This window comes from Pagrus major, chromosome 10 (assembly GCF_040436345.1).
Source record: "Pagrus major chromosome 10, Pma_NU_1.0".
In the NCBI taxonomy this organism is placed as follows: Eukaryota; Metazoa; Chordata; class Actinopteri; order Spariformes; family Sparidae; genus Pagrus; species Pagrus major.
This window is the reverse complement of record NC_133224.1, coordinates 2,543,971-2,571,609: the sequence shown is the minus strand read 5'-3', so window position 1 is coordinate 2,571,609 and position 27,639 is coordinate 2,543,971. Positions and strand designations below refer to the sequence as shown.

The window sequence follows — 27,639 nt, the reverse complement described above, 5'->3', positions numbered from 1 at the left end:
AACTTTTTTTTTTTTTTTAAATAAATACATTTATATCCTTTTTTCATAGTTCTGACAGTGGCCATCTTCCACTTACATGTGTACTTGAGTACTTAAGGAAAAGAAAAAAGTATCTAAACACATGATATATACCTTAGTATATTTTCTTCTGCAGAGTATTTTTACACTGGTTTTGCTGCATTTGCTTTGAAGATATGAGTTCGTCTACCACTGGTTACCACTCGAGTCTGTCAACAACAATAACGTTACTTTAAATTATTGAACATTTTATACACAATGCTTTGGTTATTATTTGGTCTTATACAATACAAGAAAAGATATTCAGTCATTTACTTGAACAGTCTTTTAGTTTTAAAACAATTTTTTTTTGGTCCACATGGTCAGATGTCTTTGTTAAACGGTATACTCAGACAAACTGAGGCTAACAGGCTCCAGCATGAAACTCATCCGGCTCAATGTCCTGATTTAACCAGAAAACCAAGAGACAACAACAGCAGCAGCAGCAGCAGCTTCTGAACCAGTTTTATTTATTCAACCGCATAGAAAAATCCAACACAAACAACAAAAGCTTTTGTTCTGTACAGCAGTGTTTCCCAAACTCAGAGGAGAAAGAAGTGAGACGGTAAAAAGTAGCAAACGTAAGGCACTGAATCTAGAGTTTTTTACCCAAAGTGATGAAACAAAAACAGGAAAATCACACAGAAGGGGCAAACACGAAACCAGAAGACAATTAAAAAAACAAATCTAAAGAAAACGCCCACACAGCTGAAAATGAGCTCCTCTGATGGAGGCCTGTATATACTGTGGTAGTTTTAAAGCAGCGATACGACTCTGAAACCTGCTCCCAAATTACATGTTGTGATATTAAATCAACTTGTTTGTTTTTAGCTCACAGTGCTAACAGACGCTTGGAGGAAGTGCTCGCTGTACTTGGTTGATGCTTGTCGCTTTTTTGCTGAAATACATTTGAATATCGAAAGCTTTATTGACATGCTACGCTCCCAGATGTTATGCTGCCTTCAAGGGATGGTGAAGAGTCTGAATTTTGACTTCCAAGAAAAGAACATTAGTTCTACATTTTATGGAAGTGTTACTAGATGAGACGAATGATACCACCATCGTGTAGCTATAGCCAGAAGACAGTTAGCTAAGCTTAGCACTAAGACTGGAAACCGGGGGAATAAGCCACTGTAAAACAATACATTGTTGTTTTTACACTTCAGTTTTGGCTTAAAAGGTGCCGTTAAGTGGATTTCGACTTTTCAACAAAGCAAAGCTAGGTGTTTACTCTCATTTTCAGTCTTTATGCTAAGCTAAGCTAACAGACAGCAGCATCACATACAGCATACAGACATAAAAGTGGTAAAAATCTTATCAAACTCTCAGCAAGAAAGCTGAAATTTAACAAACATTTCTGACTATTCCTTGAAAGAAAAATGCGATGCGACAAAGTCAAATCAAAATTCAGAGAACAAAACCCGCAAAGAAACTCAGACTTTTTCTAACATCACATCGATGCAGCGACAAACTATGCAGCTCTACTCTGAACATGTTTATAGTCTTCAAATCACTCTCAGGTTGTTTTTCAATCGATAAAGTCACATGTAAACTTCCTAACAAGCTAGCTAATAATGAGCTTGATGAAGAGTAGTGTTCATGAGCATTTCGACACACTTTAATACACGCACGGACTTTCAGATTTTCTGACAAAAGGCAGGCGAAGGCACAACGATGACAAGACTGATCGAACTGATTGGTTCTTGCATCCATTTTCTACGTGAAATCAATCGTATCCATCAATCAGGTCTCCCCTTGGCGTCATAGTATTTGAAAAATAAACCTCAGAAAGAAGCAGGAAGTGTCCGAAGCAGAAATCAAACAAGCTTTTGGGGGGTGGGGGGGTCCTGTGTCCTCACCTCTCTTTGGCTGAGAGCTTAGTATCCTCTCTCGCGGCCCCTCCCCCTGTAGGAGGAGTTATACTGGACGTAGCCATACCCCCCCCCTGCATCTGCTCCATTTCTCCTCCTGTATGGCCCTCTTCCTGGATCATTGCCTCCCCTCCCTCTCCCACCTCCTCCTCCTCCTCCTCCTCCTCTGTGGTTCCTCCTCTGCCCTCTGTGGCTCTGCGGTGGCGGTTTATATCCCGGCTGCTCGTCCCAGTCGTCCTCTGTGCTGCAGCCGACAGACAGCGGCTCTGCCATGGCAGCGGTCGACAGGTAACCCGCGTGGCCGGGCTCTGGCGCCCCCAGTGAGACCATCTTGTTGGAGGGAAGTAGTTTTTGGTGGCCTCGGTAACCACGTGTGGGGTTGTTATCACTGGGGAAGGTCGTCTTGGAGATGATGTCATAAGATAATGGAGAGCCAGGAGTGCTGCTGGTCTTCATGGTTGTCATGGAGACAGGAACATCCTTGATGCCGGGGTTTGAGACCAGCTGAAAGACAAAGACAGACATGTTTTACTTGATTTAATACTCTTATAAAGGCAGTTTTAGTGTATATTTTCATGTGTTCTGTGATCAAAATATAAAGTTTTTCACAAGCAGTAACCCCGTTTCCCTGGCAACACCCAGAGTTTTGTGTGTGTGTGTGTGTGTGTGTGTGTGTGTGTGTGTGTGTGTGTGTGTGTGTGTGTGTGTGTGTGTGTGTGTTCCGTACTATGGGAGTGTTGTTGAGTGGCGGGTCCACCAGCAGCACTGCTCCAGGCAAACTCTCTCCCTGCTCCTTCGTGAGGGCTGATGGGAAACAGAAACGTCCCATTAGAAGCTGCGCTGAGACATTTTGTACTTTGGCTCCCTCTGGTGGCAAAAACAGCAACGACCTTAAATTTAAAGTCTTCATTACCCAAATCTGTGTGCCGCCCGTCAATCATTCATACCAGACATGTGAAGTTTGATTGGGAGCGCAGAGGCTGATCTTTTTGTGTGCATGTTAACATTTTAAAATGTTTTTTTTTTAAATTCTACAATAAAAACATGTTTACGTACCATAACCAGGGACCACCACTGCTCTGTTGTTGTTAGCATTAGCAATGTTAGCAGCAGAAGGACCTGGGACTCGGCGGGACCCTTGCCCAGGAACAGTGTCTCCGTTGGTGGGCTGACGCTGCTCCATCGCCCCCTGACTCACCTGGAGCTCTTCATGGGCAGGTGAAGACTGATATCCCAACGAGGACGGCGGGTACGGAGACACGCTCGCAGGGTACATTGGATGTCCCGAGCCTTGACCCGGGTGGTAGCCCTGAGACAAGGGTTGATGTACCGGGTATGGTGGACTTGGGGCCGGATATCCAACTGTAAAGTTGGGGTTTCTTGCTGGGGGCATCTGGTGATGTTGCCATGACAGCGAGGGGCAGGGCATCCTTTGGTGTGGAGACTGGGTGACGGGGTACCCGGCCTGGTTGTAAGAGGTTTCACTGGGATGGCTGGGTTCAGTGAGGGGGGCTTGGTGGTCGTACTGAAGCGCCACAGACGATGAAGTGGGAGGGTACTGGGGGTAGGCCTCCTGGTGACTGGGGGGGCGGTTAGAGGGAGGGTAGTGGGGGGCAGGAGCAGGGGAGGGGGAGCGGGAGGGGAACTTGGGGTGCACGGCGTGGGCCTGCTGGAGCGGGAGGAGGTATATGTAGGGAGGGAACATGGGCATGGAGTAGGACTGGAGAGAAGAGAGCAGAGGCAGGCGTGAGCGTCACTTCTTCTACCAATAAAGTTCAAGTTTACAAAAAAGTGAAGTTTTAACTAAATGACGATACACTGATATGATACCGAGTCTGGTTCTCTCTTACCTTGACACCCAAGTTGAAGAAAAACCTCAAGATGTTGACATCTGCAGAGGAAGACGAATCAAACACTTGTCACAAAACACAGGTCACATATCACCACGGCAACAGAGATGCAGGTAGTTGGTGCCAGTGTCAGTCACCACTTTTAATCTCCTTCTCGTAAATGATTTACTGTATGAACAAACTGCCTGATGTTGTCAGGTCATTTCAGTTTTCATGACGGTTGTCCTGATCCTGAACCGAATCCTTCAATGCCTAGTAATGAATCCAACCTCATGATTTTTTTGTACAACAGTGTTTGATTCTTGTGTTGTGTGTTGCTTCTGACAGCTGACACACTCAGATTAAACACAGGATCAGAAAGGACAAATCCTATGAAACTAAACTCGGAAGTCCGACTTTAAACTCCCAAAAAAATGACTTTTTTAAAGATTAAAGTGAAGATAAGCCCTAATCCTCTTCCATATAAAATCATTATTAGTTGCAGCTCAGCTATAATCTTGAAGCTCTTTTGTCCGGCTCACCTTGCGGCAGGTCGTCCCCCGACTTGCTGGAGGACATGGGTGGAGTCGGAACCACTTCGCCCTTCTCCCCCTGTGGGAATCCGGGGTACAGGGGGTCCTGGTAGAGCTGGGACAGCTGCTGCAGAGGAACAGCTCCTGGGATGGACTGGGGGTGAGGAGGAGCTGCAGACTGTAAGTGGGGATGATGAGAAGGGTGAGGAGGGTGAGACTGCTGGGGAGGAAGAGGAGGCGGAGAGTCGGGCTGAGGCTGAGTGGGAGGGAGCTCGGTTTGATTCTGGGTGTTCTGGGGCTGGAGGGAGGGTAGAGGGGAGGCGGAGAGAGAGAGGGAGGGATGTGGGACTTGGGAGGGGTGAGGAGGCTGGGGTGGGGGGGCGTGGAGGTGAGGATGGGGGAGAGACGGTTGGGGCTGCACAGAGGTAAGGACAGGAGGTGGGTGAGAGGATGGGACCTGGGTCACCTCAGACTGGGACTGAGGGAGGTACTGGGCCTGGAGGTGGGACACAGAGGCCTGGGTCTGATGGAGGGAGGTCTGGACCTCATTCTGGATCTGGGGCATCGATGGTTGGTTTGGGGGCAGAGGGGGGTGGGTCTGGGTCTCACTCTGGGACACCTGAGGATGAATCTGGGACAGGGAGGCCTGACTCTGGAGGGTCTGAGATGCAGCTGAGGTAACTCCAGTATTTGTCAAAGAATCTGAAGAAAGAGAGAAGATGAAGACGAGTCAGAGAGATTTGATTCATAAAAAAAATGATGATGTCACATGAGACCATCTCCTGCTGTGACACACGACAAACTAAACCAAACGCATCAGACTGTACGATACACCTGACACAACTTCCTCATGACAGCATGAATGTGAAGGCTTCAGGTCCGAGGTGAAGTGAGAGCCGTTGTCATGGATACAGGCAGTCTGGCCTCAGCTGAACTCATGAAAACAGACAGAAGTGTTGTGTGAAGTCGAGATTTAAAAGAAAAGTTTCTTACTCAGAGTAGGTGCTGAAACTGGTGGAGCCTCGTGAGCAGCATGACGGAGCAGCGAGGAGGTGGAGGAGGAGGGCGGACTGGGGGAGTGACGGAGAGCGGAGACGGGCGGGGAGGAGCGGGGGAGGATGCCCTGAGCCTCAGCGGGAGAGGGAGCAATGGGAGCGATGAAAGTGGGAGGTGGTAGTGAAGAAGACGGAGGGGGTGAGGCAGACGATGAGGGGGGAGGAGAGGATGAGGAGAGGATGCCGGGGGTTGGGGGTGATGAAGCAGCGGGGAGGGCAGGGGTGAGGAAGGAGAAGAGAGAGGCGGAGGAGGGGACGGAGGGAGGAACAGCTCCTCCTTTCACAGAGGGTTTGGAGCTCGGGGCAGCAGCAGCAGGAGGAGGAGAACCGGGTGGAGCTCCAGCTGCTGAAGAGGGTGCGCTTGTTTTAGCAGTCGGGGCAGCACAGGATGGAGCAGCAGCGGTGGTGGTAGCAGCGGACATGTGTGCGTTGGCCGTCGAGGCCTTGAGCGAGCTCAGACAGGCAGGACTGGAGTCAGAGGTTACAGACGGAGCAGCAGCAGGAGGGGTGGGGTTGGTGGGTGTAGTAGTGTTGGTAGGAGGTGCAGCAGCAGCAGCAGCAGAGTCTGCCAGTGGTGGGGTGGAGGATTTGGGTCTTTCTCCAGCAGAGGGCGACGGTGCTCTGACATCTTCCACTGGACTCTTCTATAAAAGCACAGAGGAAATATTTAGTGGATTCTTCAGGACGACATCTCATCCTGAAAACACTCTGAACCCTGAAACCTCTACTGAACACAGTAAGATGGAAACTGAGAAATGTACAAGTGCAGCTGATCTCACAATGTTAAAGAAAGTTAAAGGAAGTTTCTGGATCCTTCCCCTAACGTGGTCACGTCCTCCATCCAGGTTTTGTGGGAATCCATTCGGTAGTTTTTGTGTAATCCACAGGTGGAGGTAATAATAATGACGACGTGATGAGCAGACTCACCGTCTTGTTCCTCTGAGATCTCTTCTTCTCTCCTACTTTCTTCTTCCCATCTCCCTGCACCCCCTGAGCCTGAGGGGTGAACAACATTAAAACATATTAATGGAAGTTACTTAAAACTTAAAACATCCTGAATTACTGAGACAAAACTTTGTGAACCAGTTCAGGAGGAAGTTCTGTTTGGAAGGAGATATTACATGTTACGTCCCACCAGACTTAACATTTTCATCTCATGTAGTAATATCTCAAATATCTTCAACCGGTGAGTACACGTCATGTAGTAAAAGTACACAGCTCTGCACTCACGCCGAGGGCGGGGAAGCTGTGCTCGTCTCTCAGCTGGATCTCCACCAGCGCCATGTCCATCTCCTCCTGCTCTCTGGCAGAACGCTGCTTCGGCGTCAGACCGAACATCGCCTCCACCGAGCTCACGGACTTCAAGGCTCTGTTGGACGCTCACAGTTACTACAGGACGCCGCCTCGTGCTCCCATTAAAACACATGAAGAAGAAGAAGAAGAAGAAGAAGAAGTACTGCGTGCACTGACCTGTCGGGCCTGTTGGCTTTCACCCCTCCCTGCTCCTCTACGGTGGCCTGCGGGGGCCACGAGTGCTGCTTCTGCACACGCCCACTGGAGCCTGGCGCTGTTGCCTGGGAGACGGAGGAGGATGCTGGGACGTGCTTCCCCCTGCCTCTGCCCTTACCCCTCTCCTCCCACTCTGAGGGGGAGGCAAACACTTTCAGTCCACTGTAACACTAAATAAGAGTGTGTGTGTGTGTGTGTGTGTGTGTGTGTGTGTGTGTGTGTGTGTGAAATCACCTCCATGTCCGTTGCTGAGCCTCTTGTCTCGGTTGACCACAGTGCTCCAGCTGTTCTCGTCTTTGGGAGGACGAAGGTTCCACAGAGGGACCTGTCTACACACACACACACACACACACACACACACACACACACACACACACACACACACACACACACACACACACACACAATTGATTAATTAGTTGATTGACAATTGGCAACTAAACTGAAGATTTGCTGCTTTTCCTCTCGATTGTTTTATTAATTTGAATGTATTTTCAAAAATGTTGAAGTTGGACTGTTACACAATGGTGTGTGTGTGTGTGTGTGTGTGTGTGTGTGTGTGTGTGTGTGTGTGTGTGTGTGTGTGTGTGACCTACTTCCTGCCCAGCTCTTCTATGTAAACTGTCACTGAGCTGCTGTTGGGAGGCACCTCCTTGACGGTCGCGTTGTAGCTCCGTCCATCGAGACGAACCTACAGGTGACACACACACACACACACACACAGAGTTAAAAACACACTCAAGGAATCCGAGTGTAACGGAGGACAGTGAACACATCACACACACCTGACAGCGGTCTCCTACAGTGAACTGCATCCCAGCAGCGATGCAGTAATCCATCTTCTGCTGAGCTGGAAGCAAAAAACAACAAAAAACTTTATTATTGTGATTAATGACGTAAACACACGACTGATTCAAACATTCAACTTTATAATGTGTTTCATATTCTTATTGATTTCTGGATTTATAATTAATAATCCCCCTCAAAAAATAAATACATAATGTAATTAATTAGTTAGTTTGGATCAACACATTGTAGCTCTTTGTTTCAGACTCGGTTTATCAATAAAGTTTATTCAGCGTGTCGGCGTCACCTCTCTTGGACTTGTGCCAGACGTCGTACTCTATGTTCCTGAACAGAGTCGGGTTCAGTGAACGCTTCACCCTCTCAGGTAGATATCGGCCACGCCCGCGGCCCTGACACACACACACACACGCGCACACACACACACACACACACACACACACACACACACAGAGTTATTCAGTGATATTATGTTCAACAACAAAGGCAGTTCAGCAGGTATGTACGAGTCTGATGACATTCATTTGAGTGTGTGTGTGTGTGTGTGTGTGTGTGTGTGTGTGTGTGTGTGTGTGTGTTACCCTGTTGTGTCTCGTATTCGTCGTTCCATTTTCTATCCTGCATCATAAAAACACACAAAATAACACTTAACTTACAACAGAATATGTAGTTTTTGACAAAGTAAATAATTTTTTTAAATAAAAGAAATTTAAAGTTGCATGAAATTACAAAAAAAAGGCAAAATAACAGATAAAACACAAAGTGACAAAATTAAATCTATGTAGGAATTAAATACATTGATCGTATGTTATTTATTATATATGGAGGAGTTAAAGAGCCAAAATCAACTGTAAATTAAGAAAAAAAACAAATGACTCCAATAAAACAATTAATTAAATTAAGTGCACCGAAAATAAATAATAAAATAATAACAGGAAATGAAGGTATTTATTAAGAAAATGTGACATAACTTGATATTTCTGTTTAAGTTAAATCTGTTTATTTATGGATTATTCATAAATAATCTCCACTTTAATAAAACTTAATTATAAATAAAAAGATAGAACTGAAATACAGAAGCAAATTAAAACAGAAATATCAGTTTATGTCACATTTTATAAATGAATGCCCTCTTTCATCTTTAATATTATCTTTGATGCACTTGAAAGCGTATTAATTTATTTATTTGAGTCATTCATTTCTTTCTCTATTTTTGATTTTGGCAGTTTCGGTCCTCCGTGATTAGACTCCTGATATATTTGTATCACTGCTGGTTTGTTGGTAACAAAAGTGGACCGGTCTCTCACCAGAGCGGCTCGCCAGCGTCCAGGTCGGACTCGTCGCTGCTGCCACAGGCGTTCATGCCGTCGTCGGTCAGGAGGTCTGACGACCGGCCGCCGCGCTGGCACGAACTCAGAGTGCTCCGGTCGACTTTGAACACGCCGTCGTACAGCAGCTCGTACAAGATGGCTGCAAGAGACACACAGAGTCACGGACGAGGCAAACGGCGGCCGATGGACGGCTCGGATAAAATCACCCCGCCAGTTTATTCTGAAACATGAAGCAGAAACACTCACACTGGCAGAGAGCAGCGTCCTTCACGTGGCTGATGGGATAAACGCTGTCGTAGTGATTCCCGTTCAGAAAACACAACCGCACCTGAGACACAAACGCAAACCGTCAAACTTCAGCGAGACGGAGGTGCAAAACATTTTGACATCTGCAGGTTTCAACAAGTTGAGACTGAGTTCAGTCATTGTTTTCTACAGAGGATTTCTTTGCTTCCTTGAAAGGGAACAGGGAGAATGTTGATGTTGTTGATGCAACTTTATAAAAATAACTTTCATCGTCAAATACATTTTCAAAAGGCCTAAAATTCTGATTACTGGATTTTAATGACTTGCAGAAAAAAACCTGTTTTAGGGTTTTTATGGTGATTTACTGACTCCAATATATCTCAGTCTGACATTTAATGACTTTAAACAGGAAATATAAAGTGAACTAATTCAAATCTAATCCAGTGGAGGGAGGAGAGAGACAGAAAGGGTTAAAGATGCTGTGTTGAATTTAATGTTCAGGTCGTGTGTTCGGTCTCACCTTGTCCTTGAAGTTGTTGTCTGTGATGTTGACGGCTGGTTTCCCGGCCTCCTGGAAGATCAGGAAGTCCCTCCTGCACAGAGAGACCAGATATACAGAGAGGGCGAGAAGACGAGGGAGAGAAGACGAGGGAGAGAAGACGAGGGAGAGAAGACGAGGGAGAGAAGACGAGGGAGAGAAGACGAGGGAGAGAAGACGAGAGGCGACGTGAGGGGAAGGCCCGATGACCAAACATCGATGACTCATCAACGTCTGACGCTGAACTCAGTTTGAGGGTGAACTGTCTTAGCTTTGATTTCTCCTGTTTTTAATTCCACATTACGTCACGTACGTTGATTATTGTTGTGTTAATTTAACACCTGACAGTCAGACTGAAGTTTAAAGTCACCCTTTGGGCTACATTTACACTGACACTCCATGTCAAACACTGTCATTAACAGGAACGTGATAAATGAGATCGTCCTGCAGAAGAAAGTCACTTTTTCTCTGCTGGACTCTTTCATGGATGCACAGTTTAGACTTACTGGTACATGACAGCCAGCGCGTTGATCTCCACCTCTCCCACCCATTGCTGAAACACAGAGAAACATCAACACCACTGAAGTTATATTAGTTAGTTATACACAGCTCAAAATCAGTCAGGGATCTGAAAGCAAGGGCAGTAAAAGTCAAATGAAATGTGTCTCGTTCACAAAACACAAAATAAAGATTCAGAATAAACAATCAAGTGAAACACTAAAATATATCTCTAACTACTTCAGAGCGGTGTACAACAGTAACTCTTTACAGGATAAAACATTTCACCAAAGAAGAAGAACAGGAGAGCAAACGATGAACTGAGTCGTACCTGAGGGTCCTGAAGCTTCACCAGGTAATCCTCAAAGTCTCCTTCAATGAACTGTAACACAGGAGACACAGAGGAGTCCCTGTTTATTTATATTAACTACTTTAAATTAACTTTATAACATTGAAACACAGATCAAACGTCTGTCGTCTCACCTTCAACATTAAATTACTCAACATGTATTTTAATAAGTGATTCACCTCTGACAGTAAACTGAACACTAGACATCTGAAGACGCCGTCTTTGGAAATAATCATCAACATTGTTCATCATTTTCTGACATTTTACAGAACAAACATCTCATCAATTAATCAAGAAAATGATCAACAATGACAATAATCCTTAGCTGGAGACGCAGACACAAGTTACAGTCTGTAATCATGATCAGGATCAGATTTACATTCGATTTTACAACGAGCTTGAAGAGGAAGTCAGAAAGTGCAGAGAGAAGCACACCGTCTGTTTTATTGGGTGTGTTGGCGATAAGAAAAATTGACGGACTGACCCTTTAAAGGTAAAAACCTGTCAATCATCTGCAGCTTTAATTATCTGTTGTATGTTTCTACTTCCTGCTGACAACAGGCGCAGCCATGACGTCACACTGAGGTCATTTTAAACTTTTACTGTAGTTTGTGCTGATAAAGCAGAAGGACGACGTTCAACACACACACACACACACACACACACACACACACACACACACACACACACACACACACACACACACACACCTCAACACCTTCAGGAGCTCAGAATAGACCAGAATGCAATGCAGCAACTGAAAGATCATAAACGAGTCCCATTAATCCACCTGATGCGAGTGAAAGGCATCATGGGAGACGTAGTACAGCCTGCTGTAGAGCGAGTGAGTCATTACATCACCGTCATGAAAAGTTTTGCTTTCACTTCAGTTCAAACGCAGTCATGAAACAGAAGTAAAACCTGCCGTCTCACCGCTCGGCTCGACAGTTATTAAAGAGTTTAACGTTTCCGTCTGATCACTGATCCATTACAGCAACAGCAGACCGGACCTCCAGTTCTGTGTTACACTTGTAGCCACATACTGCTGTTCTACAGTCACTGACTGGCTGTTTGCTGGAGATCAGGTGACGGGTGTGGTCCAGTGTGAGACAAAAATAAATTAAATAAAAAGGCAGTGCATTAAGATTTAATCTCCAAAACTACAGAGTGCTCCTTTAATGACATCATGTGAGGGGTGAGTCAGTGGACTTACCGCCTCGTAGGTTTCTCTGTTCTGCTTCAGGAACTCAACACATTTGGCTCGAACTTTAGTATGAAGGCTTTGGCAGTGCAGCACCTGGACGGGGTGAAAGGTCACACACACACACACAGTTAATGAAACACCGATAATATACTGTGACAATGTTTGACTGTCATGAATTTGTTGACTTGTTGTCTGAATCAATAACAGCCAGAAAGCTTTTTTCCCCCTAAACATACGTGTGCATGATGAAGCAAGTGAAGTGACTTCATATTAAACGTCACTGTTTTGCATGTTTCAACAGAGATAACTCGACAATAACAATATATGCATGTGTGTGAACCTCTACAGAAGCAAATCCTAAAAGGTTTCTGAGCTAAAGAAGCCTAATGGATCAAAACATGTCCTGACAAATCAAAAGAGAGCCTTTTTTATGTATTTAAATGATTAAACTTTATTAAACTATCTGTCCCTCACTGTTTAAAGCCCTCGTAGCACAGCTTTGCTCCTTGGTGAGAGGTAAAAGTGTCAATTATGATCATTGGTAACAATAGAAACAATATTTTTGTTATGGCAAAAAAAAAACAACCAATGTGTGCAGTGGAGGGTGAGGAGGTCCCTTTGGAAAAGTTATAAATCTAAGTGTTTTGAAAGCTTAAAGTTAAAAAATGTTTGTCGTGAGCTTTGAAACTCTGTTGAAAACATTGTCACACATGCTAACTTTCATTCGGCTAACATTTGACACTTGCTAGCCTGCATCAGCACAACAGACGGTCCAAACCCAGCCTGTCACCTGCGCTCAGTTAGCTACTTTGAAACTTATCGTTAGCTGCTTCTTCTTCAGGTGTTTTTTTTTCCACTTTACCTGCTCGGCGACGGCCCGAAACAAGCACGAGCCGTCTTTGGCGATCTTCTTCCGATGCAGCCCGATCGATTTCAGGTAGTCATCCATGAGTTTCTCTGCCCCTCTCTCCTCACTACTCTGCACGCTTCCGCCGCCGTCCATGCTAGCGGGGGGCTAGCCGCTAAAGCTAGCCGCTAAAGCTAGCTGCCGAACTACCTGCGTGTGTGACCGTTTTGACGGTTGAAATCTGTCGGACGTCGCCGGCTACAAGTTGTCGAAACGTCCCCCGAAGAGATTAAATGTCCGCATCCGCGATCCGACGAGTGTCAAACACAAAAAAATGGCGGTCTCTAGTTTCGTTTTCCAGGAAGCCTCGTTCCTCCCGGAGAGGTTATTCCAGACTGTCAGAAAGTGAAAGTACAACAGTCAACTTTAGCTCGCAGCTAGCAGGCAGGCTAACAGCTAGCGACACGCCCCCTTCTTCTTCTACGGCGTCAAGTTAGGCACACCGCGTCGTGGCGTTTCCTGTTTGTTCACCAAAGTAAAAGTCGACATAAATACACATTTTTAACTAATTTGTGTTTTTTCTGACATAAACGCGTCCACTGTCCACCAGAGCGAGGACACGCACGCGCCGGATGTTCACCACAAACACAATGTCCACATTAAGAGGAGACAAAAGACACGATTCAACACAAAAAATGACTTTCTGGGATTTTTCCAAAATAAAAGCCTCCCTGTCAGAATCATGCGAGCCCCCGGTAGTCGCTACCAAAATAAAAGCCCTGCCTGGTTGCAATCCGTCATAGACAAACAATCACACGAGAGGAGCACGTGCCGAAAGACACACAACTTCACTGTGTGTGTTTGATGTGACGTGCTGGGCCGGAAATTACATTATTATCATTTTTGTTTTTTAAGTTCACATTTACAAACTGTAAAGCAACAGTTAATTATAGTTTAATTATTATTATTATTTTAGAGTGAACAGACACTTTTTAACACATAAAATAATATAAAATATGGTAAAAACAGGGTAAAACTAAATTATCATTCAAAAAAGAAATACGAACATAAAAAATAAATTAAAATAGATCAAGGCGCCACACTGTCATTTTCTAAGATCTTCAGCACGTTGGGACTTCATATAAAGTGGGATTTCATTATAAATATAGTGTATATATACCACAGCAGCTCAGTAATAAAGGATATTAAATATTAAACAGTTTTAACTCTAACGTTCAAACTACATTCGTCAAGGTGCTTTTTATTTTGAAAATATTGAGCTAATCAGAAGGATCTTGAGTACTTCCTGCACCAGGAGGCCCATTCAGATCATCCTGCACCTCAACCTCTCCCATCAATTAACTCTCCCATCAGTCCTTATATGGTACTTCCTGTCTCTGGTCCCTCCCTCTTCTCTCTCAGCTGTGGTTCCTCCGGTCACACAGACAGACAGACAGACAGAGATACAGACAGACAGCTAGCTAGCTTAGCATAATGACTAGAAACAGAGGGAACAGCTAGCCTGGCTCAAGCTCACTAATTAACATGTTGTGTCTCGTTGTGTGTTGGACTGTCTCTTGAGAGGATGCAGTGACTTCCTGGACTGTTTCCAGTCTTTATGCTAAGCTAAGCTAAGCTAAGCTAAGCTAATGAAGCTGCTGTCTGCAGCGTCGTGTGTCCCACACAGACATGAGTGGTTTCAATCTGAACGTCTAATGCTCAAAGAAGAGAATAAACATATTTACAATGATGTCACACTTTTCTTTTAAGCATGAAATTGTTATTAAGTTTTCTTGTTTTTCTAATTTTATACTGTCAATAATATTGATGACGTCTCTGCTGAGACGTGACGTCCACGTTAACAGCAGCTGCTGTCTCTTTAACTGACTGCATCTCTGTCTCCGGCTCGACCTTTCACCTCTCGACCATGAACAGAAAGTGACTGTCTCCTTCAGCTCCTCCTCTCCTCTCCAGCATCCTTGACCTCTTCTTCCTCCTCCTCCTCCTCCCCTCCTCCTCCTCCTCCTCCACATCTCATCTTCCTCCCTCCTCCTCCTCTCCTCCTCCTCCACATCTCATCTTCCTCCTCTCCTCCTCCTCCCCTCCTCCTCCTCCTCCTCTCCTCCACCTCCTCCTCTCCTCCTCCTCCTCCTCCTCCACATCTCATCTTCCTCCTCTCCTCCTCCTCCCCTCCTCCTCCTCCTCCACCTCCACCTCCTCCTCCTCCTCCTCCTCCTCCTCCTCCTCCTCCTCTTCCTCCTCCACATCTCATCTTCCTCCCTCCTCCTCCTCCTCTCCTCCTCCTCCTCCTCCTCCTCATCTTCCTCCCTCCAGAATCTAATAATGACCTCTGTGTGCACGTGTCTCTTTCTTGCCCTCACGCCGCCCGATGATTCGCCGAGCCCGGAGCTGATCCCAGCCAATGGACAGGGCCTCCTGCTTGCCGCTACAACATGCCAGGTAACCGTGGCAACGGCCGAGGAGGGGACAGGACCCATGGCGATTGACACTTATCCTCCCACTCGTTTGGTGAGTGTGGTGTGTGACCTTCATCCCTGATTTCTCTCTGCAACGACTCTTAAATCCTGTTTTTCTCTCATTTCTGACTGATTCTCGTGTTCAGCTCATCATTATGTGACTCTGTGGTATTTAAGAGCAGTTCCAGTACCGCCGAGTGGTACCGGTACTGCCACTGAGTGGTACTGGTCCTACTACTTACAGTGAGTAACATCTCTGCACCAGTGCACAGGTTAGATGTCTTTAACACCCACTCTTGCACTGTAACGTGATCTCCCTGCTCTCAGAGAGAGATTTGAGTAAAGACGAGGTGTGAGTAGAGATGAGTCAGATGAAATTAAACTTTATTGATCATTGCAGCAGCAAACAGTAACAGGATACAGCAGAGAGAAATGAGAAGTAAGAAAAAATAAAGCAAATGATGTCAGAGGGAGACAAACTGAGATGATCACGAGCCTCAAACGGTGGAGAGGTTTCTGTATTTCATGCTGTTTTGTAGTAAAAATGACTTAAAGTGAAACAGAAACCAGCTCTCAGGCTCTGCAGAGTCTAGCACCATTGATCGGAGATACATTTCATGTTACAACAACACATGTGCAGGTTTTTGTGGTGGAGCTGCTTCAGCTTTCGGTTTGGACGGTGTTGAAATCACTTCCTGTTACTCTCCGACTACAATCTTCACTAACAGACCACAATAACATCAAATAAATACAAATATGTGATTTTATTAAACATTTATTAGTTATAATGTGCGAATTGTATTCTTGTTTTACGAAGTTGTTGTTTGCTTTGCTAGTTTGCAAGAAGCTAGCTAACCATCTCGTTAGCTCTTCCGCTCACTTCAACTAAACGTTAGCTTGTTAGCGAAGAGGTTGGCAGTTTGAAGAATTTATTGTAGGTCACCAATAACACACTTTATATCAACATGGCGGCCATTTTGTGTTCTACTTTCCCTTTTAACAGTGTTTTTTGTTTTGAAATAAAAAAAAATAATAATAAAAACAAAATGTGAAAAAAATCAAGCAATTAATTTAGTAATTAATCGACGAGATTCGTATTTGAAGTAAATGTTCCCGTTGTTAGCCGCCGCTTTAGCCAGCTAGCGTCCATCTCTGCCTCACTTTGGCCCCGCCCACGAGAACAGGAAGTGACATCAGACCTGCTGAATCAGCTGTAGTATTGGATAAAATAACCGTAAAGAAGAGAAACATTTCCTGGTTTAGAGTTTTAAAAAAAGGCTTACGTATTTTAAAATGACTCTTTTTTTTGTTTGTTTAATAGAAACTACATATAGTGCAACTTTAAATTAAGACATTTTAGACTCTCAGGAGTCTCATGTAGTTATGTAAACACAAATACATTATCAATATACAACACAAATATTAGAAATATCATCGCTGTCCTCCAGAAACCTGGTACCTTCAAAAATCCTCAAAGAGACGGCAGTGGACCGATGCTGAAGTGAAGTGTGGAGCTTCAGCATCTTCTCCAGAATGAATTATATGTATTAGAAAATATAAATGTAAAAATGTAAATAAAGTTTGGCACAAGCCCTCTCTCTCCATCCTGAAGGCGTCTGCATCTCCTGGTTATAAAGTGCTTTAACATCACTGCAAAAAAACATCCATTTTAACAAGAGAGGGTGAGATAACTGGAGGGTTTTTGTACCCATGCTAGCAGCTAGCAGCTAGCAGCTAGCAGCAGCGCTACAGATGGCAACAACAATCAGTCCAGACTGAAATATCTGTCCAACTATTTGGTTGATTGTCTGAATTATTTGAATTCAATTTTTAATTTTATCTGCAAAATTAGCCACTTTCTCTTCTCTTCTTTGCGTTAATCGCTAATTAGCTCATGTTAAGCATGCTAACATGCTAAACTAAGCTGCTGAACATGGTAAACATTACCTGGTAACCGTCAGCAGGTTAGCATCATTGTTGTGGGCGTGTTAGCATCAAGCCCCGAGGACGAGCGCCAGGCTTCGAAGCCGACTATCGTCGTGACGTGTAACTACATCGTCACGTGATGCCCCGCAGGACAAAAAGACTTTTTCTCATAAGCTTACATTGAGAAAGAAGCGTCTTGAAAATGGTGGATACATTTTTTTGAGCGTCACAACCGTCGAGATACGACTCGTTTCACCGTCATAACTGGAGCTACTAAAATTTGGAAAGTCTTAAAGAGCCACACGATTAAATAAATCTTCTTCTACATTCAAGTTAGCCGGGCGCTAAACAGGAAGTTAGCCGGCTCGGTCGGCAGAAGTAGTGCACACGCTGCATGGACCCCACAACACGGGTAATGTCATACCCTGGAAGTCACTGAGCAGCTTTCATAGGAATGAACGAGGCTCCACCAGCGACGCTGTATCCAGGTTTGAACTGTTGGATCCATGATTAGCATGCTTGTGTTAGCATTTAGCTCACAGAACTGCTAGCAAGACTGTTGAAACATGAAATCTATGAAAAAAATCATGACATTACGGAAACTAAGGCTGCGATTTCTTTTATGATAGAAATATGATTGAAAAAATGATTTTTGTATGTTTTTGTATTTTATAAGCTGTTTCACCTTCATCAAAGTCCGGACAGCTTCTAAAATTCAGATATTGCACTTCGCCATACTGCGACTCCAGTAACATTCAGATTAATTTCTGGACAGTGAAGCGTCTTTTGTGTTTTGTGGGTGAAAACGTGCGACGGGAGGATTTTTAAGCTCGGGGTTTCTGCAGGACGAGAGAGACAGGCAATAAATATGTCACACGGTTAAATAGCTAAGAGTTCAGTGATTATATGACGGCAGGCAGGAATGCAGCAAAACTCACGAGCATGATGCAAAAGTCGAATAAAGTCAAAAAACGTTCCTTAACTGTGTGTTTCAGTGCATTTAGCATAACAGTAGCTGATTGACATTCTCATACAGTGTTCAGTGACAGTACCTTGATACATTACAGAGCTTTACATCCATCACTTAAAGAGTCAGGAGGATGGATAGAGGAGGAGAGGAGGAGAGGAGAGGAGAGGAGGAGAGAGGAGGAGAGGAGAGAGGAGGAGAGAGGAGAGGAGAGGAGAGGAGAGGAGAGGAGAGGAGAGGAGAGGAGAGGAGAGGAGAGGAGAGGAAACAAGGAGAAAGAGGAGGGGAATCAAGGTGAGGAAATGAAGGTGAGACAAAACAAGAGGAGTGAAGAGAATGGGTGAGGAGACAAGGATAGAGCGGAAGGAGAGGAGATGAGATGAGAAGAAACAAGGGGAGAAGGAGAGGAAACAGGATGAGTCTAGAGAGGAGGAGAGAAGAGGAAACAAAGGAATAGAGGAGAAGAGGAGGTAAGGAGAGATGAAGAGAGGAGAAAGAGGAGAGGAAACAAGGAGAGAAATAGAGGAGAGAATAGGAAAGGGAAAATGGCGAGGAAATGAATAGAGGAGAGGAGACAAAGACGAGTCTAGAGAAGGTAAGGGTGGACAAGGAAAGGACAGTAGAGAAGAGGAATTGAAGTGAGGAAACATGGAGGAATGAGGAGATACGTAGAGGAAACAAGGTGAGGAAATGAAGAAAGGAGAGGAAACGAGAAGAGGAGAGGAGACAAAGGAAACAAAGCATTTACAAAGACGTCGTCAGACCAAGGTAACCAAGGAAGGAGTGTTTGGAGGAGGAAGACGAGGAGGAGGAGGAGGAGGAGGAGGAGGAGGAGGAGGAGGATGAAGGACAGCGTGGTTTCAGAGAGATGAGCGTGGTGATGGGGAGGAGAGGAGATAACTCCCTCCATCCTGCCCGGTCAGAGAGCGAGGGATGAAGAGGAGGCAGTGAGGAGGAGGAGGAGGAGGAGGAGGAGGGAGCAGCAGTGTGTGTGTTGGGCGGCGTGTGCAGCCGCTGGACGTGTTTGTTTGAGCGCTGATTGTCTCCGTGCACGTAGGAGCGGTGCGTGTGCACGTCTCCGGGGTGCTTGACCTTGCAGTGCAGCCGCAGACTGTCCCGCCGCTTGGCGCTGTACGGGCAGAGGTCGCAGGTGAACGGCCGCTCGCCCGTGTGCACGCGCACGTGCTCCACCAGCTTGTTGGCTGTCCGCGTCAGGTGGCCGCACCGGTCGCACCGGTACTGGTTGCCTTGGCGATGACCCTGGAAGTGAACCAGCAGCTCCTGTTGCCCTGGAAACGACCTCTGGCAGATGCGGCAGCGATGCTCAGAGGTGCTATTCTCCGGCTGGGTTGCCATGGCAACTGTCGGAGCGCTGCTGGAGGCGGTGGCGGCGGCGGGAGGGGTGACGGGGCATCTAGGAGTCAGGAGGGGAGGGAGGGGTTAATGACACACACACACACACACACACACACACTAGTTTGAAGGACAAATCTAACGAGCGTCTACAGAAGTGATGTGATATCAGACGTTAACTCGAGTCTTGTTGCAGCCGCGTTGTTCTCTGTGTTAAACATCACGTTTGTGTATTAAACACAATAAGTGTGTTTGATGAGTCGCAGCTGCTGTTGCTGAGGCAGCGGCGGCGTCCTGACCACCTGAGCGCAGCACAAACAGGTGACGTGTCGAGGTTTAATGGTTCATCAACCAAAGAGTTTGTTTTCCAGCTGTAAAATGTGTCAGCGGCAAAAATATCAAGTACAAGAATCTTTTTTTGTTTTTCAGAAAACTATTATTGGAAGTCAAAATATTTTCAAAATAAATGTGATATTTTATGATTAAATATTAAAAATAACAAGAAATAAAGGTCACTATATTTTGAATTTCTGTAATATATTATTGGACAAAAGTTGTAATATTTTCAGAATAAAGTTGTAATATTTTCAGAATAAAGTTCACAAATTACAGGAAAAAAATTTGTAACATTCAATGAAAAAAATTCCAGATATTATGTGAAGAAAAATTCATACGTATATTTCTTTCCCTATGTAAAAGGAAAAAGTTGTAATATTTTCAGAATGAAGTTTTCAGTTTTTCAAGAATGAATTTTAAAAAATCACAAGACAAAAATAAATAAAATAACAAGAAAAGAATCTTGATATTATTTGGGAAAAGTTGGACTATTATCAGTATTAAGTTGGAATATTCGAAAAAAAAATTATATTATTAGTTTTTATATTTTCAGAATAAAGTTTAGAAATCACGGGAAAAAGTCTTTTATATTTTAAGAAAGAAAATGTTGATATAATGGGAACAAAGTGAAGAAAATCATATATTAAAAAAAAATTCAATATTATAGGAAAAGATTCTTAATATTAAAAAAAATAAATGTTGTAATATTTCAAGAAAAAAAATGCAGTATTATTGGAAAAAAAGTTGTAATGCTTAGATAAAACAATCTTGATATTATTGACAATAAAAGTCATAATATTTGAAAATCAAGTTAAAACATCAATAAAAGAAGTTTAAATTCTTGATATTTCAGGAAACAAAGTCACTTTTTTCAGAAAAATATCTTGAAGTCAGGAGGAAAAGTTCTCATAATTTCAAAATTAAGATGAGAAGTCGAAAATTTCAAAACCAAAATGTAAAAATAACATTAAAAAAAATCTTTTATATGGGTAAAATGTGTAATATTTCAAGAATAAAGTCAATAAAGTGAGTTTTTACAACCAAACATCCACTGAACATAAATATTAAACACTATATATATATTATACATTATATATGTTGGCTCCAGTTATGAATCAAATCATTTAAAGACATTTAGTTTATGTTGTCATATGATCAGATGTGTAACTCTCAGATATCAGCACCTGCCTCCGTCACTCGTCAGCTCACCTCGTCTCTCCGCCGGCTCCCATGTTCCCCTGTATGTGTGTGTTGGCGTGAGCCCTCATCTCTGCCTCCTGATTGGTCGAGTGGTCGCACACGCAGCAGTGCAGCGAGAAGGAGCCGTGCTCCCATTGGCGGTGTTCTGTCATGTGACTCTGGAAAAGGGCTCGTCCGTCCGTCTCAAACCCGCACACGTGACACCTGGAGGCAGCAGGGCGCACAGGTAGGCAAGGATGTGTTACAGTCGCCACGGCAACAGATATTTAAATGAGTAAAACGTTTCGTGTCCATGTAAAGTGACCTCGTGTGTGACTTCTACCTAATAAACGCCTTTTTTCCACAGTTTGAGCCTTTTGTAGACGAAACAGTGAGATTACAACTATTTATTTCAATAACAATATTCAGAAAATACGTTTATTAACCACTCTCACGTTACAGCCAGCAGCCGGTTAGCTTAGCTTAGCATAAAGACTGGAAACGGGGAAATGGCCGGCTCCGTACGGAGGACTGAAACTGCCACAATAAAAAAACTATAAGAAATAATAAAGAAAAATAATTGGCTCAAAAAAACAAATGAATATGACATTTATTACATTTAAATAATTAATAATAAAATACACGGGAAAGTAAACAAGAGGTGAATTAACACAAAGGTAAATAAACGCAGAAATATCAGTTTAAGTCACATTTTATAAGATAATTTCTACATTTGTTTTTTTATACTATTTCAGACTCATTTAATAACATATTAATTTATTTACTTTGGCAGATTCAGTCCGTGATATTCTGGTTCTGTCCGAAGACTTTAACTGTTTAACTTATTAGTCATTAGCTTCGATGAATAACTCGTCAAAGTGAAGAGTTGTGACGATTATCTGAAGATTATCTCGCTGAACAAAACACAGTCCCACAGGCTCTCAGTGTAACTTCTGGGTTCTCCTACAGATTCATCTCATCAGCTCAGCTTTGTGTTCGCTCTCCTCCGGGGAGTCATTGTGTCAATGAGCGTCCTCAGAAGTGTGTTTGTGTTACCTGTAGAAGAAAGAGCCACCTGTGGTCTGATCTCTGCTGAGGCTGCTTTTGGTTTCTGTGAGAGGAACAGAGCAGAAAGAGAGTCTTCATTATTCTGCAAAGCGAATCATGAAATAAATCTTCTGCTGCGCTCCGCAACTAATGACGAGTCCCTGTGGAAGTTATTATTTATAAACTTCACTGTGAGTGTTTAGTCAGTGCTCTTCAGTACCATCTTTATTATAAACCCAAAGGGCAGTCTGGTGGCTGTGTGAATCCATAGCAGAGGAAAAACAGCACACTGAAATACAATCATTAAAAGTAATAATGTAATAACAAGGCTGCATTAAAACACTGCAGCCAGACTGAATGTACAAACTCAGCAGAGGTGTTTATCTACTGATGTCAGTGCAGCGAGCGTAAAACTGTTTCTACTCTTTAAAACTCATCTGAGGGAGCCTGCAGCTAAAGTTAGCATGCTAACCAGCTCGACCCGGTCCGTCCCGTCTCATAATGCCACTTTGGACCTCAAGAGACCAGCTTCAGCTAACGTTACGTTGCTACGTTTCACAAGCTAAAACGTGATTTTTACACGTATTTCGAGTGTCGACCAGAATAAACAACCGTACACCGTCTGAATTCAAGTTTCTATCGAACTAAGACGAGTTTAAGCGCCTCGTTAACTCAGCGTGACACACGATTCATTCAAACTGCACATAAATGAAATAGAAACAGGTTTGTGTTTTCCACAATCACCTCTGGTTCTGTCCAAATAAATCCTCAGTTAAAAGATGTGAAAATAAATAACGTCTTCTGAAATTAATTTGGGATATCGAGGTTTTCCGAAGACTTGGATCGCAGCAGACGAGCTGCGTGGAGCCATTTTGTGTTTTTTTTCTGATTTCTCCGGCGACTTCAGTTGTTTTAAATGACTGAACTTTCATTTTGTGTGAACTTCTGCTTTATTGTTGCAGCTGGTGAATGTAGAGCTCATTTCGATGACGTCATATACAGCTGTGTGTGTCTACTCTGAATCTGCAAAGTAACTAAAGTGTTCAAATCAAAGTAGTGCAGTAAAAGTACAATATTCTCCTCTGAGTTGTGCTGTAAAGTAGCAGAAAACAGACGTAACGCGGCCCTAAAAATAGCATCAATCCAACGATTATTAATCTGAACGGTGTTTAATTGATCATGTATTAACTGAGTGCTTCTCTCAATCAGATCGTGACTGTGACGGCTCCTTTAATCCTCCACTCTGACTGACAGCGTCGTTTTTCATCGCCGCATATTGACGAGCGAACGCGTCAGTGACGAGCACGACGACCGACTCAGTGTGCGATGACCAAGAACTCTCCCAGGAGACGGTGATCAACATCCCGAGATCCACGCCTCCTCCGGCACAGCGGAGCAGCTGGAGTTAGGTCTACACACACTGCTACTACTCACACATCTACTGTATGTGTGTGTGTGTGTGTGTGTGTGTGTGTGTGTGTGTGTGTGTGTGGTGTGTGTGTGTGTGTGTGTGTGTGTGTGTGAGTGTGTGGTGTGTTACCATGTGGAGGTTGCTGGGAGCTCAGCAGAGGGGAGGAGCGGAGCGGGTCCACATTCATCTTCAGAACAGGACTACAGAAAGGAGAACACACACACACACACACACACACACGCGGACGTTCACACATGTATTGTCAAACACAACAAAGCAGGTCAGAGGTCACATGACATCACTGATGGATGGCGGCAGGAGGTGTTGCGTTACCTGCTCCTGATGGGCGGAGTCGTCCTCTCCACCAGCCGACTGTTGGATTTACTGACCCTCTCTGCACAAACACACGTTTATGTTTCGTTATTGTGTTTTTAAAGACAACAAGACTTTTGTTTATTTATCATGAGAAATGTTTATAATATTAGTTAATGTTAATGCTGAAATGCTAACTGAATAAATAAACATAAACAGGATATTTTTATAAACATTTTTAGAGCAAACAACTTGATGTGTGACAGAAAATAAGACGGATTATTTTGAAAATGTATCTTTTGTAATAAACTTTATTCAGTTTGTTATATAAATGTATTTTATGAACGTGTGTACGCACGACTGAAACTGCCAAAATCAAAAATACATTTTTTAAAATGAATGGCTCAATAAATAAATAAATTTGCCATTAAATGTGAACAAAAACCATATTAAAAAATAAATGTAGGTATTAATTAATTCATAAAATGTGAAACTGAAATTGATATTTCTGTTTTAAATTGAGAAAAAAATAATATTTTTTTTACTTCTGTATTAATTCCCCTTTTTATTCAGTTTTCAATTTTATTTGTAATTAATTTCTCTCTGTACTATTTTTAAATAATCCATAAAAAATAAATTCAGAGAGAATCAGAAAGAATTTTGTTACAAATAACAAAAATTCCAGTAAAACAAAATGTATTTAATTCAAATAAGTTAATTGCAGTTTAATAAATACTAGAAGGCGTATAGACACTGATATTATATTATATGATGTTATTAGATTTTAGCCCTTTAATAGCATCAATGTGGGTCAGATTTTGTTGAACAGCCACAGACGAGAGCTCTGCAATTACAAATAAAGTCATTATTTTGTGTTATTTATTTCATCATTCAAGTGTTTTATCTGTTCTTTTAACTTCTAATGGAGCCGACTCTGATTTTACATCGAACACAGATGATGTCGGAGGTTCGACAGTTTTCATTTATTATTGATGATTAATCGATAGATTGTTGATGCGTCCAACTATCAATTCAAGAAATTCCTTAAAAATTGGCATCCCTAAAATAAATACATTTATAAATGAATAAATTAAAATAGAAAATTAAACTAAAAAGTCAATTAAAGGTAAATTAAAACAGAAATATCCATTAATGTCACATTTTCTACATATACACATTTATTGAGCTTTGTATTTATTTGTTTGTTTGTTTGGTTTTGGCGGTTTCAGTCCTCGACACGTGCTCACAGTGTAGAAGTGGTGGAATGTAACTGAGTACATTTACTTAAAGGCTACATATTTTTTACTTTACCATTTGAATGTATGACGGTTGTTTATACATATCATGTTACATGTATGTATGTTTTTTCTCTTTTGTTTCATTTTCCCCTGTAAGGCTCATTATAATCTCTGGTTTCGACAAGCGCTATATCAATAAACTTATTTTATAATACTAATAATTATTATAAACAACCGACATTTTCACAAAAACGTTTCTTAACCAAAACAGGAGTGTGAGCACGAGTGTGTGTGTGTGTTGTTGTTACCTGAGAGCTGGTGCAGCAGCGTGGACGCCAGGTTCACCGACATGTCCTGCCACAGCACGGCTCTGAGGCACTGGTCGGCCATCTTGGCTCCAGAGGTGAACTGGTCTTCCATCTTGGCTCCAAAGAAGAGCTGCTCCTCTGTCTTTGCTCCTGAGAAAACATGGTCCGCCATCTTGGCTCCAGGAAGAAGCCTGTTCTCCATTTTGGCTCCAAAGAGAAGCTGGTTCTCCATCTCGGCTCCTGAAGGAAACTGTTCCACCATCTTGGCTCCAGGGAGTAGCCCGTTTTCCATTTTGACTCCAAAGTGACGCTGGTTCTCCATCTTGGTTCCAGGAAGAAGCCTGTTCTCCATTTTGGCTCCAAAGAGAAGCTGGTTCTCCATCTTGGCTCCAGGAAGAAGCCCATTCTCCATTTTGGCCCCAAAGAGAAGCTGCTTCTCCATCTTGGCTCCTGAAGACAACTGGTCCTCCATCTTGGCTCCAGAGAGAAACGTGTTGCTCATCTTGGCTGCGGAGAAAGGCCGCTCTGCAATTTTTGCTTTAAAGAGAAGCTGGTCCTCCATCTTGGCTCCAGATATACGCTGGTCTGCCATTTTGGTTCCAGAGACACCATGATCCTCCATTTTGACTCTAATCTGAAACTTGTTTCCTCCAGAGACGACGCTGTTTGCCGTCTTGCCTCCTGTATAAAACTTCTCCTCTATTTTAAGGCCGTGGAGACACTGGTCCGCCATTTTGGCTCCAGGGTGCAACTGCTCTGCCATCTTGGTGCCACTGATACCCTGGTCTTCTGTTTTGATGCTAAATAGATGGTGGCCCGCCATCGAGGGAGGTGGGGTTATCTCCTTTGTGATTGGTCGATTGTGGACGAGGTCAGACACAACCAAAGTGTCGACTTCCATCGGCTCTTCTTCTTCTTTGACTCTTACGTGGCTGTTCACTTCCTGACGCTCTGTGATTGGTGGGAAAAGTGTCAGTGAGTTTATTCGCCTGCAGTCCAACATGTTATGTAAGTATTTCCTGTGTGTAATGAATTTTTTATCTACAACCAATTAAATAATGTTTATTTATTATATCAAACACACACACACACACACACACACACACACACACACAGCTGTACCTGCCAGTTTCCTCAGCATGTCTGAGGCCAGTGTGTCGGTGGTGGCGTTGCCGTCAGGTGTGTGTGTGAGTGACGGCGGCTCAGGACTCGCCCCGGGTCCGTCCGGTGAGAGAGCCAGGCCGGGCTCGTCCTGCTGCCCGCCGCGCACCTCCGGCAGGGCCTCGCGCCTCTGAGGCTCCGCCTCCGCCTGCCTCCCAGGAAGCATCTGGGCCTTCTGGGTGGCCTCTGGAGAGAGAGCGAGTCGAGCTGTGTGAGTGTGATTCGATTCAGGTTAACTGTAAACAGATTACAGCAGAGTTCACTTTACAGACTGATGACTGCTCTCGACTCACCGTGACAGCACAGGACTGAACACTACGCAGCCAAAAGTATGTGGACACCCTAACATCACTCAATCCACATTTATTAACCTGCTGCTGGATCAGCCTCCACTGCTCATCACTCGCCTCCAGATGTTTACCAGCTGCAGAACTTTGATCACAATCATCCACAAGAGCATCAGTGGGTTCAACACTGATGATGGGTGACGATGCCAAATTTAATCTCTACAAAATAAAACCATTGTTGTGCCACATTCTCAGTGAAGCTCTTGTTTTGTCTTGTGTTGTAGCGCACTCTTTTTCACTTAATGCACATCTATCTGAGTCTTTATATCTATGATAGTGTTATTATTATAATACAGTATTATTTTTATCTGATCCATAGTAGAAAAGGCGTTTGTTTTTTAATTCAATAAAATATATAAATATATCAGATGTCAGCGATTAGTCCAGGGCCGGTTGGGGTTTTATGCAGTTATGTTTTCATCGAAACTTTCAACATATCACCCGAACATCAAACATGTCACTGCGTGCTGGACGATATGGCCTTAAAACAACACTGTGATATTTCATAAGCTACATCGCGATAATATACATAATAAAATCTCCTCTAAAGCTCATGAATGTTTGGACTGGACGACAAAATCAAAAAAATCACCATATCTTGGACAAACTGCTTCAATATCGATGTCGGGTTGTGACAAAACATGAACACGAAGAGATTTTTGATCAATAATCATCAGTAATGTGGAGATAATGTGGGTAAGTAGGAGAAGAAGTGTGGCAGGTTCAGAGTGTGACATCACTTTACTGTAACGAGCCTTTAAAACCAGGGAAAGACGATATACAGCCTCATATCACGTTAACGATATAAAATTGATATATTTCCTGCAGCTCTGTGCTGTGACGTTAAGCCTGAGATACTTTTGGTCGTGTAGTTTAAACCCTTATTTCACTTATCGATTAATGTTT

At 43.4% G+C, this 27,639-nt stretch overlaps 1 protein-coding gene across 1 annotated transcript; it reads right to left on the bottom strand.

The window, feature by feature from the left end:
• Positions 1-505: 505 nt before the first annotated feature.
• Positions 506-13,121, bottom strand: otud4 (OTU deubiquitinase 4). The gene is made up of 21 exons (XM_073474983.1): positions 12,687-13,121; positions 11,834-11,917; positions 10,603-10,653; positions 10,280-10,326; positions 9,756-9,828; positions 9,236-9,317; positions 8,966-9,128; positions 8,240-8,276; positions 7,948-8,050; positions 7,640-7,704; positions 7,451-7,545; positions 7,089-7,183; positions 6,816-6,987; positions 6,576-6,714; positions 6,273-6,341; positions 5,284-5,989; positions 4,300-4,992; positions 3,779-3,819; positions 2,985-3,648; positions 2,656-2,732; positions 506-2,432 (listed from the first exon to the last, which is right to left on the bottom strand). The coding sequence occupies exons 1-21, from the start codon at positions 12,825-12,827 to the stop codon at positions 1,935-1,937; spliced, it is 4,095 nt and encodes a 1,364-aa protein (XP_073331084.1). The 5' UTR covers positions 12,828-13,121; the 3' UTR covers positions 506-1,934.
• Between the last annotated feature and the right edge of the window lie 14,518 nt (positions 13,122-27,639).